Source organism: Sciurus carolinensis, chromosome 15, assembly GCF_902686445.1.
Source record: "Sciurus carolinensis chromosome 15, mSciCar1.2, whole genome shotgun sequence".
In the NCBI taxonomy this organism is placed as follows: Eukaryota; Metazoa; Chordata; class Mammalia; order Rodentia; family Sciuridae; genus Sciurus; species Sciurus carolinensis.
In genome coordinates, this window is record NC_062227.1 from 31,361,399 (window position 1) to 31,376,642 (window position 15,244).

Here is a 15,244-nt window from a genome sequence, read left to right on the forward strand (position 1 = left end):
GCAGTGAAGTTAAACATTGTTCTAGGGCAGAAAAGGAAAACTCAATTCTGTAATTTCCCCAAAACAGTATCAAACTATATGGAAGGGGAGGTGGGAGAAAAGTACCTGAAAAAAAAAAAAAAAAAAACAAGCAAAACCAAATTACTGCAACTTTTAGAAGTCTACTAAGCCATGGCCACCTTCCACTTTAGGTCAAATGAACTTAAATATTTACTGATCAAAGAGTTACTGACATTAAGAGTTATGATTCCTACATAAACAAGCTGCTTTAGTAGGAACTCACTGCCTCAACTCATTTTAGTGTATGATATGAAAGAAATTAAACAATCTTTCCAGGCCTAGGTGATAAAGTTCTTGAAAACTATAATGGTAATGAAGACAGTTCCAGCAGTTTAAAGACAGCTAGGGTATCTAGAACTCAAGGGATCCCACAACCAAAAATGGCAATTATGTCAATCAATCCTTTTTTATAGCAAATACCAACCAAGAGTAATCTCTAAAGAAGCTATACAAAGAATACATTCAAAACCACTGTACATAAAATGTAATTCTAAAATTGTTTAAGTAACCCAAAATAAAAAAGAACAAAAAACAAAACAGATTTAAATCAACAGAAGCAACAGTTGCATGAAATGTAAATGTCCTAACTATACACATAGAATTTAACAGAATCTAAATCACCTGTGTTCTCTTAACACAGTAGAAAAACTAGAATCAACAAGACATAACAGGAAAATGACTGAGACATTTCTAAATAATCTATGATCAAGGACTAAGACTTGAGATAATTTTTTTTAAATACAAGAAATATAATTTAAATGAAAATACAATATCTTGAAATTTGTGGGACACAGTGAAACACTGTTAAAAGAGGTTTATAGTACAAAGTGGGTGTATTATATAACATGCAAAGTCTAAAATTAATAATCTAGGCTACCACCCAAAAACTGTAAAATAAGAAAAAAAAAAAAAAGTAAGGTGAAAAGAAATAAGAGCTGGAAAAAAAATCGGATTAAAAACAGAAAAATCAGCAAAACAGCCAGCTTTTTCAAAGATCAATGAAATTAGCAATGCTCAATTGGGGGAAAAAATTACCCAAACTGCTAATACTAGGAATGAAACAGGTGAGATCACTGCACTGCCTGCAGAAATGAAAAGCACGTTAAGAAACTAGGGCCAGGTGTGGTGGTGCAAACCTGTAATCCCAGCTCCTTGGGAGACCAAGGCAGGATGATCAAATTCAAAACCAGCCTGGGCAACTTAGTGAGACCCTCCCTGTCTCAAAATGAAAAATAAGAGGGCTAGAATGTAGCTCAGTGGTAGAGCTCCTCGGGGTTCAGCTCCCAGTATCAACAACAACAACAACAACAACAAAAAAAAAACAGGAAAAACTTTATAGACAAATTTAATAAGCTGAATGAATGAAACTGATCAATTCTGCAAAAATAAAAACTACCAAAACAAACCTAATATGAAATACATCACTTGCCTAACCCCACAACTTTATAAAGGAAATTACATCTGTGATTTATAAACCCTTGAAAAAGAAATCTCCACAGACTTTAACAATTATACCAAATTAACACGAATTCTACATACCTCTTTCAAAAACTAAGTGGAAGGGGAAAACTAGATAATAAAGTAAGTCAGCAAAGTTGAGGCTAAAAGCTCAATATACAAAAATTGTTTATATTTCTATATACCAGCTAGGCACATTTGACAAAGAAATCAAGAAAGTAAGCCAAGCACAAGTGGTATACGTTATTATCTCAGCTACTCAGGAGACTGAGACAAAAGCCCAGGAATTTAAGACCTGCCTAGGCAACATAGATGAAGGAAGGACAGAGGAGGAGTGGCTACTTACAAAAGCATCAAAAAGAATACAATATTTGGGAATAAATTTAACCAAAGATATGTAAGACTTGTACAGTGAAAATTATAAAACAATTTTGAAAAAAATTAAGACCTATTATAGAGAAAAAACATTATATCAAATACTATATTGAGATGGCAATATTCTTAAATTCACAGAATATGATCCCTACCTAAATTCCAACTGCCTTTTTTCTTTTTAAAGAAATGAAAAGAAAGTGACTATAGATTCACTTAAAAATAAAAGGGACTCAAAATAACTAGAAAGCCAGGCACAGAGGAACATACCTGTAATCCCAGTGAGTAAGGAGGATCAGGCAGGAGAATCACAAGTTCAAAACGAGCCTCAGCAAAAGCAAGGCCCTAAGCAACTTAGTGAGACCCTGTCTCCAAGTAAAATACAAAAAGGGCTGGGGATGTGGCTCAGTGGTTAAGCGCCCCTGCTTCAATCCCTGGTACCCAAAAAAAAAAAAAAAAAAAAAACCTCAAACAACTTTCAAAAAGAACAAATTTTGAAGGTTCACACTTCACTTATTAGAAAACTCCAGTAGTTAGGCTGGAGATATAACTCAGTGGCAAAGCACTTGCCTGAGGCCCTGGGTTCATGAAGGGAGGAAGGAAGGGAGGGAGGGAGGAAAGGGAGATAGAAGGAAGGAAGAGAAGAAATGAGAGGAAGGAGAACTACAGTAGTCAAGACACTGGTGCTGGCGTTAAGGACAGACATATAGAACAATGAAATAAAATTGAGAGTCCAGAAATAAACTCATACATCTATGTTCAACCAATTCTCTACAAAGGTGCTAAGATCATTCAATGGAGAAAGACTAATAAAAAGGTGCTGAGATGATGAGACATGCAGAAGAATGAATCTGAACATCACACCATATCACAGTCAACCCAGAATGGACCAAATACCGAATGGAAGAAATAAAATTAAAAGACACCTTAAAGAAATCATGGCTTTGGATAACACACTGGTTTCTTAGATGAATACCAAAGACACAAGCAACTATAAAAACAAACATTTAATTTCATCAAAAAATTTTTTTGAAGGTAGACATATTTATTTATTTATATGTGGTGCTGAGGATCGAACCCAGTGCCTCACACGTTAGGCGAGCGCTCTACCGCTGAGCCCCTAATTTCATCAAAATTTTAAAACAACTTTCCCCACCAAAAATTTCTAAGTTAAGAGGATAAAAAGCAAACTACAGACTTCAACAAAATATCTGAAACCCACATATTCAACAACAAACTAGTATCTAGAATAAAAAGAACTCTCAAAACTCAAGAGTGAAAATATAAACACCCAATTAGAAAACAAAAGAGTCATTTCAGCAAATAAACACATGAAGATATATTCAATATCACCAGCCACTACAGAAATGCAAAGAAAACACAAGATATAACCACAAAGCTATTCACTGGTTAGAATAAAAACAGTAGTGACACCACCAAACGATGCATCTGAATATGGAAAATTGGATCAGTCTCATTGTTAATGGGAATATAAGTGGTATAGCCACTACAGAGACAATTTCTTGAAAAACTACATGTGTAACTACCATGCAATCCAGCAACTGCACTCCTGGACATTCATTCCAGGGAAAGAAAACCTATGTTCACACTAAAATCTATAATGAACATTTGTTAACAGCTTTCTTCTTAATAGGCAAAAACTGGAAACCCCGACATCCTTCAATAGGTAAATAGTTAAGCAAACTATGCTTTTACCACATCAAGAAATATTACTTGGCAGAAAAAAAAATAAAGTACTAATACACACAACCTGTTTTGATCTCCAGAGAATTGTACTGAGAAAAATCAATCCCAAAGATTACATTTAAAAATGGAGAAGTTTTGATTTCATTCATACCACCTTGTTTTGTTTTTGTTTTTGTGGATGTGGGATTGAACCCAAGGGCACTTTACCACTGAGCTATGTCCTCAGTTTTTTTGTTGTTTTGTTTTTTGAGACAGGATCTCGCTAAGTTTTTCAGGCTGGCCTCAAAAATTTACAATCCTCCTGCCTCAGCCTTCTGAGTTACTGGGATTATAGGAATGCACCGATATACACCACAATGCCTGCCTACACGACTTTCTTAAAATGACAAAATTACAGAAGTAGAGGTTAGTGGTTGCTAGGAATTAAGGAGGGAGGAAGACAGAGGGAAAGTAAGTCTGTGACTACAGAGAACAATTATGAGAGATCTCTGTGGCAACAAAAACTACACATCACTGACAATAACCTGGCTGTGATATTGTATTACAGATGTGCCAAGATGTTACCACTGGGGCAAAGTGGGTAAAAATGCCTCGAGATTCTCTGTTATTTCGTCTTTCTTCTAACTGAATGGGATTCTATATTTATATATATATAATGTCTCAAAGTTAAATTTTTAAAAAATGCTTTCAACACACATAATAAATAGTAAACTACAGAATTTTAAAACTTGAAATACTTCTAGTTACCAGAAAATTAATTCTGAAAAACATCCCCAGCACCAAAAAAAAAAAAAATTCTGAAGAACAAATTCAACATTCAGCCATACCTTAACTCAACCTAAAATAATATAACTGATAAAATACAAAGCTGTTACTACTGTGATTTTAGCATTTCCAGGCATACCAGTAGCATCTACTTAAAAATGACTGTTGTGTATCTCTAATTCCATCTAATTTTTTTAAAAGATATTTCTTCATCTTACAAGGAAAATAATTACACTGAAAATTCTAAGTAAGATTTTATGTGAAGTGCCATGAGATAAATAGGAAAGAAGCTGCACATTATAAGGGAAAAGAAATATTAAGCTTATTCTACCCCCAAAGGACTGGTTTACCAGAGGTAGGGTTCCCATTTTTGATAATTTTTGTTAATTTTACACTTAAAACTTCAAAGGCTTGCGATGGGCTTTGCGGTGCCATGGTAGAACACTGGCCTTGAATGCGTGAGGCACTGGGTTCGATTCTAAGCACCAAATGTAAATAAATTAATTAAACAAAGGTCCATCAATAACTAATAAAAATACATTAAAAAAAAAAAAACCTTCTTCCCAGCACCGCAAAAAAAAAAAAAAAAAAAACTTCAAAGGCTTACACCAGTATATGCAGGATGTACACATCTCATAACTGAAAAGCAGGCTCATCCATTTTTACTATAGGTTAATAGAACAAATAACTGCTGAGCGAGGATTTAAGATTAAAATAGTAACATTAGAAAGTCAGCAATAAGAACCTACTGTATTTGGCTGTTGATTCACTTTTTTATCTTCTAGATCCTTGAATTTTGATCGAAAAGAGATCATTTTCTCCTGAAGTTCTGGTGTACACAGTTCATATACATCCAACATAAGAGGAAATTTAACATCCTACATACCAACCAAAAAAAAAAAAAAAAAGACATAGATTGTTCTTTTAAATATCTATCATGTTTTTAAAGTCATGTTTTCATAATTTAAATAAAACTGTAAATGAAATCTGTGAAAATTATACAGAACACTCTGCAATTGGATAAGACCTCTTAGAACTTCAAGAATCACCTGCTTCTAACTTTAAGGTAAGAACTTTCCAAATATGTTTTACCATGAAATATGCCTGCTCACAAAACTGACCACAGAAGAGGTACCAAAATTTATTATGACAGAAGCAGCAATTCACGATTAATTACTGGACTTGTTGCTGTGAAAATAATGGATCATGGATCCCCAACACTGGAGTTAAATCACAACTTTTTTTTGAAAAACAATTTTACCTAGAAACAATACTAATCGAGTTCAACAACTTACATTAAAATGTACTAAGGTAAACACTAGTAGATACTTAACCTGTATTTGACCTCTTAAAACACTAAGACTATTAAGAAGCTGTGCTATGAATTTCAGCTCAAAAGGCTAGAACTGCCTACCTCTCAGAAGGATCAGAAATTCTGTGGACTTGTAGCACAGCCACAGTTCAGCAGTTTAATCATAGCGCTGGCTCCTAAGGCATGGGATTATCATTTAAATATTCTTTCAGCACTAATGATTTAGCTCTCTTTTTACCTGGAGGAAAGGAACCACCTAGAACATAATGCAGTGTGCTTTACTGTCTCCTTTATTATTCCCATCCCAAACCTGAACTGGTATCTCTGAAGAGAAAGATCTGGCCTAAGGCAGTGTTTCTGGGGAGCCGAGGAGAGCCATCAGAATTATCTATGAATATTCTGACAAATACAATACCCCACGCCTCACCCAAAACTTAATTAGATGTCTGGGGCTAGAGGGAGAAGCCAGACATTTGTATAATTAAGAATAAAAAGGATAGGAGCTGAACACCATGGCACATGCCTGTAATCCCAGAAGCTTGGGAGGCTGAGGCAGGAGGATTACAAATTCAAAGTCAGCCTCAGCAAACTTAGTGATGCCCTGTCTCAAAAAAAAAAGAAAAAGGGCTAGGGATGTGGTTCAACTGGTGAGAGCCACTGGGTTCAATCCCTGGAACCAAAAAAAATAAAAAGGACATCAAATAATTCCAATATACATTCTTGTGTTTAGAACCACATGACTAATGTTGATGACTTCCCTATTTTAAAAAAAAAAAAAAGCTTAACTATTCCTAAAGGAATAAATAAAACTATTATAAGTTAGAGGTTACCTTCAAAGAATTTTGTTTTATAACAAAACTAAAGTTCATTACTAACCTTAAGAACTTTGGCATTCACAGATTCCTTCTCTTTATAAAAAAATCGAACCATCTGAATAGTTAAGTAAGCAGGTAGTCGGCTGATCTTAGACTAAGGAGAAAAAATAGAAAGAAATCCTTTACATCTGAATACAAGTTTTTAATTCTTTGGTGGTAGAAACAAAGATTGGGTAAAACTGAAAACCTTTCAAAGAAATGAAATTCAATTTCACAAGGAAATGTACAACTTACAGATTTGATATACAAAGCATTTCTTTGCAATGTCGGAGACTGTTTGGTGATTTCTTCCTGAAGTCGCTATAAACAAAAAAAAGTTTTAAAATGATTTCTATCTGCAACACAGAATCACATCTCTAATTCTTTTTTTAAAATAGCAGTTAATAGAGAACATACAGCACATCAATGGATTTATACCATTAGAAAAAACAATTTGATAGAAGACTTAGATATTATTCAGTTTTTCTAAGGCATCAAGTAATTTATACAGTTCAGAATTCCTGTGTATAAATGTTTGAAGTTTTTAACTTATGACCCAAATATTGCTCAGGTTCAAAAAAGTTATATTCTATTTTATATAACAAAGCCTTGTCATTCCTCTATTTATGGAATATCAAAAAACTCAGAAAAACTAAGAGAATGTAGGAAACCCTTGTTCTTTATGCTTTATGTACAGAAACCTTCCAACATCAAACACGTATTTTTAAATCTGAGAAACCATAACACAGAAAATCTCTGTTCATCTAAAGGATGTGAGGAAGCCTTTAGCCACTATGCAGATCTCAACCAGCACTTCTGCAACTATGTAACTGTAGGCAAGATACTAATCCCCTCTGAGTGATCACTTGTTAAAGGTGATATCAGAATCTATATTACAGAGCTGCTGTTAGAAGTACACAAGTTAGTGTACATGAAAAACCTGCGAAACTTTTGCCTGTACTGTATATTCAATAAAGATCAGCTATTACTTCTAATGTTATATATTAAAAACTCAGCAATTTGTAATAAAATTTAGTACTACTAAACAAAAAAGAAATCTGAATTAAAACAACTTATACTTAAGCTTGTTACATTTATTCATGATTTTTTAAAAATTACTAATCACTTCAAAAAAGAAATCACTGTAGAACAGTTTTGTTTTGGTTTTAACATTTAATCAAGCTTACTTGGCAACAAAGAAGAGAAACAGAGCAAAATTATTTAAGAAGTATCAAGACTTTATATTTTAGGGGAAGGTTTTTTAATAACCTTTACCAAATTGGGCTATTTGGGAGAAGAAATGAAGACCATGCTCCACAGTGGGTTACATACCACTTTGTAGAGTTCATTGCTATTTTGTGGCCTTTATTATTTAAGTGAAAAAAAATTACTCAAGAAAAAACAAAACAAATAATGACAGAAACCTTAAAAACTATAAAGAAAATAAATACACCTTAGGAATACATATTTTTCAAGAAAGTATAGCTGGCGTGATGATATCCATCAGTCATGCTAACCTACTATCACCAACCAACCTTCCTCTAGAACTTCCAAGTGTATTTTTCTATAATTGTACAAAATTAATAAGAAAAAGTTATCCTGAAGAGTCTCTGCCAAAGCATTCCACTCTAAACTCTCTAATTAACACTTATATTTCATTATCTGATGCCTTGGACTTGTACATGATTTATGTGACCACGTCAGTAGTGCTTTCGTCTACAAAATGAAATCCTGAGGTTTCATTTTTTAATATACCGTTGATTCTTGTTATCCACATTGCTTATGTTGACATTGTCACCATAAGCACTAAATTAGTGAATACTGAATCACTGTCCCCAGCAAAAACAAGGTTAGGTTCCTGAAAGCCTCTGGTCACAACCTTTCCATCAATCAGTCAATATATAACCTTGTTTTACATATGTGTTTAAAGACACTTTATTTCATACATAGCGTCAATTCATTAACATTAAACTTAAAGTCAACAGCACCATAACTCATGCGCAAATGAAGCTCGTCTAACACATGTATTTCCTCAGGTATATCACAGCCTTCCCACATTGAGGACATAGACAGCACTTTGGCACTATGCTTAGAGATCATTTTAAACACTGAAAACACCAACAAAAAGCACACATACAAAAAAAAAAATAGTACTAAAATTACTTCAAAAAAAGGGACACTTGCATATAGTATACAAAGTGAAAGGAGAAGACAGAGTATTATCCTGTTTGACCTCCGCTGGGACTGGATATGTCAGGCAATTGAAAATCTGTGCTGTTCCATAATGTATCTGCATATCACCATTAAGCACAATGAGTATTGTCTTTGGGGTTACAAATAAATTTTAGTAAGCAGGCATTCAAGAATGAGAATTGATGTTGACTGTCCTTACCAATTTAAGTCCTGTAAAAAGATACTTGACTTCCTGATTAATAAAACAGCTAAGCTGGAGTTGATTTTCCTTTCCTTTGGTGACTTCTTCTTCTTCAGATTCTGTACATTTCATGCTTTGCAAAAAATAAGATAAGGAATGCCAACAGGTATTTGATTTGTTTTAATCTTGAATATACTTAATTATCCTAATGCTATTAAATTAATAATCATTCACTGGCATTTAAAATATATTGGGAGCTCGAGTTTTGACTCAGTGGTAGAGCGCTTGCCTAGCATCTGTGAGGCACTGGGTTCAATTCTCAGCACAGCATATAAATAAAGAAAATAAAGAAAAAAAGGTCCATCAACAACTAAAAAATAATATATTTTAAAAAAATAAAATATACTGGTCTCCCATACTTCAGAATGTTCATATGCCTACTCTATAATAAGTAATGAACATATTAAAGATAAACTGAAATAAATTCTCCACAAATATGTTGGCATTTATTGTGTTCTTAAAATGGTCTTAATAACCCAAAGATAAATCAAAAAATCTTTTCTAAGTTTCTACCCAGAAACTAGAAAATGATCCTTTCCTGAATTCATGTTTTATAAATTGGATCCATCTTATTTATATAATGTAATTGAAACACTTAATTTCATTAAAATTCTCTATGAGATAATGACATAGCCTCTAGTAAAGATATTCAAGATGTTCTTAGGGAAAAAATCCTGTCATTACAGTAAATATGTTTATCTAAACTTCAAGATCACTCCAATGTATATATTTTTATGAATGCCCAATTTCCATTATAATTTTTTTTAGGCATGAAAACCTCTGAAGAGTATTTTTAATGCTATCAACCAACCATGCTATTATGTCAATTTGCCTTTTTTTAAAAAAGTAGGATAACAAAATATATTTTCATAAGACATTAACCATAGACTATTAGTAAATTTAAACTAAATACTTAAAACAATGTGGAACACTTCACAAAGTTGCATGTTATTCTTGTGTAGGGTTCATGCTAATCATCTCTGGATGGTTCCAATTTTAGTATAGCTACCCAAGCAAACACACCAATTTTTACTTTTTCTTAAGTTATAGTCTATACAAATCTTGGCTCATAAGGATACGTCGTTTCAAATTCAACACCGAAGAATTGATCGATTAAACTTTTCTTTTTAGAAGGTGTCACTGCTGACGCAGATGAAGAATCTGTCTGCAAAATTTAAAATGAAATTAAAATTCCAGTTTTACTTTATATAGATATGAATTTGTATTTTTCCTTCTACACAATCCAGGTTAGTAATATGTATTTAAGATTTTTTTTTAAATGTAGTCCCTTTCTATAAAATCCTTCCGATTCAAAAATATTACCAAAAGATTACAGATGCTCAACAACATTAATAGAGTAAGCTTAATAAATAATGCACCAAATTAAATATCAGATTCAATCTATCAAATTCCAACCACAAGTTGACCATCTAAAACATTAAAATACATATCTACCTATTAAGAGGAATTTATTTCAATCTTTTGGGGGGATTAAAAAAACCAACATTGAATGGTATAATGAAAGTCTATAATCACAAATGTATTTCAATTACCTCTTTAACAGAATCATCTTCTATGGCTTCCAATTTTTGTTGTAATACTCGCATCATTTGTATCCAACATTCATTAGCATCCTGTAATTTAAAGAAACAATGCGGTAATTCCAGCAGTGACAGTTGCTGGTTTATAAAATCCTTCCAAAATAATTACTATTTTCAAAGGGAAAAAGTGATTTCTTTAAAAATATTCAACCAAATTTGTAAGACCTTAAAAAAAAAAAAAAAAATGAATACCAGAATAGTTATTCATTCAGCTAATATTTATTGAGCTCCTAATTGTACTATTAGAGATATCTGACATACATAGTAAAAAAAAAATTGAAGTCCCAGTGGCAAACACAGATATACAAAACATAAATTTGTGGAGTTGTGGCTCAGTGTAGAGTGCTTGCCTAGCATGCATGAGGTACTGGGTTCAATTCTCAGCACCACATATAAATAAATAAAATAAAGATCCATTGACAACTAAAAAAAATATTTAAAAAAAAAATATATATATATATAAATTCAAGTATAAATAAGGTCTATGAAGGGGAAAAAGGTAGTATGGGAGCAGAAAGTGATCATTGGAAGGGAAGGATGTTATTTCAATAAGATAATCAAGGTAAGCTATGGAGCCATGAGACCTAAGGGGGCCAGCCACATACTTACCTGTCAGCAAAGGGAATAAGAGCAAAGGCACTACTGGAAGAGAAGGGTTTAAAGGAAGGTCAAAGAAGTCAATGTGGCTGGAAAGAGGTGAGCAAGAAAAAGGCGTAGTACTGACAAGCTCAGAGAGGCAGCAGGGAGCTAATATGATTTAGGACTGGGGCAGAAAATCACTACTGGGTACTAAACAAGGGCCTGGCAGAAATCTATTTAATCTTTTTGTGTTTGTGCTGGGGATAGAATTTAGGGCCTGAACTATGCTATGTACACTCTCTGCCACTGACCTAAATCCCCAGTCCTACTTACATTTTTAAAAGGACACTGGGTGCTGTATGGAAAAACACTGCTAAGGAGCAAAAGAATAAGCAATGTGAGAGTACACAGGCTACTGCCCAACAGTAGGCAAGAGAATACTGTGGTATAAACAAGAGCAGACATATTACTGAATATATTTGAAAATATAAATAAGTATAGGAAACCTAAGTTTATACTTAATGAAAAAAATCTTGCCCTAATTACCTGTTGAAGATATTGTCCTTGTTCACCCTTCTCCGCAAACTGTGGAAAAGCCATGTGCAAAAATTGCAGTAGAATAATAGGTGGAATACTAGAAGAAGTTTTATCCATGGAATCAAACAAATCTCTAAGGGCTTAAAAACAAAGCAAACATTGCCTTAGAATGATAATATTTAATACATGCTACTATAAATTCTTAGTTCTTAAATAAGAAAACCCTGCTTAACTATATTTAAGTATATCTATTCTTTCACAATTGTTGCACTACTAATAATATTTAAAAAAATACTAATTTTTAAATCTTAAAGAATTCACCAGCCTATAAACAACTTCTGAGTCCTGTTGCTGTCTTTCTTCTTGCCAGCCTTTGTCTTCCCCAAACAAGGCAGGGTGTATTAACTCAATACAGAGAACACATAACCTCTGTCCAGGGATCAAACAAGCATATCGTCATGTTCTGCCATTCTGCCCTTAGGTCATGAGATCACCACTTCCAACCAAATTACCTTCCTTTAAACACACAGTTGGTTCCCATCTACTGAACTCCTGAACACTGAAATATGACTCCTTACACACTTCTTATCGAACAGCTAAAAACCAAAATTACTTGCCATTCTCAAAACCTTTCCCCACTAACCCTCACCTACCAGTCTTAAAGCTTAGTCTTGAAATCAGCTATGCTCTCAAAGTTCAGAATCTCTCTCCTCTGCTGTCTTCATAGCTATCACACATTACCTTTTCTAGAAAAACTCTAACCTATTTTATCATGTATTGCTTTATTAACATCTAAGATGTAAAATGTCATCCATCTGTCATTATTATAGAGACAACAACAAATATGACGTCATCAGCACCAAGCAGGGCTCTTGAATAAAAAAATTAAGCCAGATGTTTTAAAAAAATTAAATTAAAATATATTAAGGAGCCAGGCATGGTAGGACATGCCTGTAATCCCAGCAACTCAGGAGGCTGAGGCAGAGGACCATAAGTTCAAGATCAGACTCAGCAACTTAGCAAAACTCTGTCTCAAAATAAAAAATAAAAAGGGCAGAGGATACAGCCCAGTGGTAAAGTGTCCCTGGGTGGTTCAATTCCCAGTACCACCACCTAAAAAGAAAAGAAGAAGAAACACAATACAGATTAAAAGACTAATAAGATATGACAACAAAACTTCCAAGACCAGATGAGATTGGGCATGTTCAGGGTGGTACAGCAGTAAATGACAACAGTAATTAAATGCAACGTGTAATCCTAAATTGGATCCTGACACTGAAAAACACTATAATGGAAAACAGTAAGATAAGTGGCAAAGTCCAAATGAAGTCTGTATTTTTTAAAAAATCAGGGGCCGGGGAGATAGCTCAGTTGGTAGAGTACTTGCCTTGCAAGCACAAGGCCCTTAGTTCGATCCCCAGTACCACAAAAAAACAAAACAAAATTAAAAAAATCAAACAGTAAGTAGTGTTAAACTACCAGACTTTGAAAATGGATGACTATCTTATAGTCATAAATAATACCCTTATTCTTAGGAAATAAGGGTAATAAACATTCAAGAATCAAAGACATAATGTTGGGCTGGGGTTGTGGCTCAGTGGTAGAGCACTTCCCTCACATGTGTAGGGCACTGGGTTCAATCCTCAGCACTACATAAATAAATACAATAAATAAAAATAAAGCTATTGTATCCATCTACAACTAAAAAAAATTATTAAAAAAAAAAAGACATGTCTGGCACCTTATTCTAAAATGAGTCAGAAGAAAACTGCAAGCATTATAGAGAAATGAGAAACTAGATGTGACAAAAAGTGATAAATTCACATAACCTTTCTGTACATTTAAATTTCAAAATAAAAGTTTAAAAGTCAAGAAGCAAAAATGTTTGGAAGAGCCTAATTTTAAAAAGGTTTGGTATCTGGGAGTACAGCTCAGTGGTCAAGCAACCTGGGTTCAATCGCTAGTATCAGAGAGAGAAGTTAAAAAAAAAAAAAAAAGCAAAAATGTAAAACAATAGTACTTTCACCCACCAATACTATAAACCTCCTATATGATGCAGGACAAGCTGCTGAAATTCTGAATCACTCTTAGATACACAAAAAGAAAAAAATAAAAAATCAAATGAACTAGAAAAAATAATCAACCTTCTCACTGAAAACTCCAACAAATAAAACAAATATACTAACAGAAGAAAATTCAGATTAAAATTTAACTCAAAATGATGCCAAAAGAAAAAACCTACTGTTTATAATACTAAAACTTAATGGTTGATAACAATGAGATAACACCCCCTTAGGATGGCTAAAGTAAAAGAGAATGCCAAATGTTCACCAGGATGTGGAAAAAATCAAACCCTCATACACCACTACAGGGCATATAAAATGCCACAGCTTCTTTGGGAACAGTCTGGCAGTTTCCTCAAAAGGTTAAATATAAAGTTACCATATGGCCCAAAAATTCCACCTAGATATATACCCAGGAGAAATGAAAACATACATTCACACAAATATTAGCACACAAATGTTAACAGTATTCAGGAGTCAAAAGTGGAAACAATTCAAATATGAATGATGAATCCAAATGAATGAACAATCCAAAAATGGATGATGAATAAATGAAATGTAACATGTCCATAAAACAGAAGCTTATTTAGCAATAAAAAGAATGAAGTACTGATATATGCTACAATGTGGTTGAACCTTGACAACATTATATGAAGTAAAGGAAACCAATCACAAAAGACCACACTGCTATTGTCTATAAATCTATTTAAAGCAAATGTCCAGAATAGGCAAATCTATAAGTCTAAAAGCAGATTAGAGGAAGAAGATGACTACTTAATGTTATGAAATTGCATTATAGAGGGGTTTGTTTGTTTTGAAGTAATAAAAACGTTCTAAAATTAACTGTGGTGACATTCAAACAACACTGTGAATATATTAGATAATGAATAGTACACTTCAATGGGTGAATGTATAGTATGTGAATTACATTTCAATAAAGGTGTTGGGGGGGGGGGGAAGTATGGCTGCAAAAACCCTATCAATCTATTCCAATGATTTAAGAGAGTACTCAACTGTAAAAACGTCCAAAATTCTTCTCATATAAAAAAGAAAGTTATTTCTATCCTTTAAGAATTTCTAGGGCTGTATAACTCCATGGTAGAGCTCATGCTCATCAGCACACATGAAGCCCTTGGTTCTATCCCCAGCACCTCCAAAAAGATAAAATTAAAAATTAAAATTTTTCTTTTCTATTTCTCTTCATAACATCACTTCTTTACACTAACAATCACTAAGACTTTTATAATGATTACATCAACCATGATAAAACTTATTTCTGGCTATCCCCAAAGTCATTCCCAAACATGTATGTATTTAATAGAACCTGAAACCAAAATTATAATTTCAAAAAATCCAAGATTATTTTTCCAAAAAAATACATCACTGGTTTATAATTTGTATAACAAGTTTCAAATTATTTAATGTGAAATATAAAAGTACTTCAAATTTAAATGAAGTGATGTACAAAATATTTTGTAAACTGAAAAGGTAGTTAAAAAATA

General features: G+C 33.2%; 1 protein-coding gene, 1 non-coding gene and 1 pseudogene across 3 annotated transcripts in view; 1 reads left to right on the forward strand and 2 right to left on the reverse strand.

The window, feature by feature from the left end:
• The window catches only part of Usp14 (ubiquitin specific peptidase 14), a 42,187-nt gene that overhangs the window by 3,713 nt on the left and 23,230 nt on the right, over window positions 1–15,244 (reverse strand). For both annotated transcript variants that reach the window (XM_047525896.1, XM_047525897.1), the window contains exons 7-13: window positions 11,689–11,819; window positions 10,516–10,596; window positions 10,042–10,127; window positions 8,921–9,035; window positions 6,784–6,849; window positions 6,551–6,643; window positions 5,112–5,240 (exon numbers count right to left, since the gene is read on the reverse strand). In XM_047525896.1, coding sequence (XP_047381852.1) covers window positions 5,112–5,240; window positions 6,551–6,643; window positions 6,784–6,849; window positions 8,921–9,035; window positions 10,042–10,127; window positions 10,516–10,596; window positions 11,689–11,819 — 701 coding nt within the window. The remainder of the gene's footprint in view (window positions 1–5,111; window positions 5,241–6,550; window positions 6,644–6,783; window positions 6,850–8,920; window positions 9,036–10,041; window positions 10,128–10,515; window positions 10,597–11,688; window positions 11,820–15,244) is intronic.
• LOC124965917 (small nucleolar RNA SNORA4) lies at window positions 7,757–7,898 on the forward strand. The gene has a single exon (XR_007105296.1). It is a non-coding gene; the product is annotated as a small nucleolar RNA SNORA4 (small nucleolar RNA).
• On the reverse strand, window positions 9,880–9,979 carry LOC124965901 (uncharacterized; annotated as a pseudogene).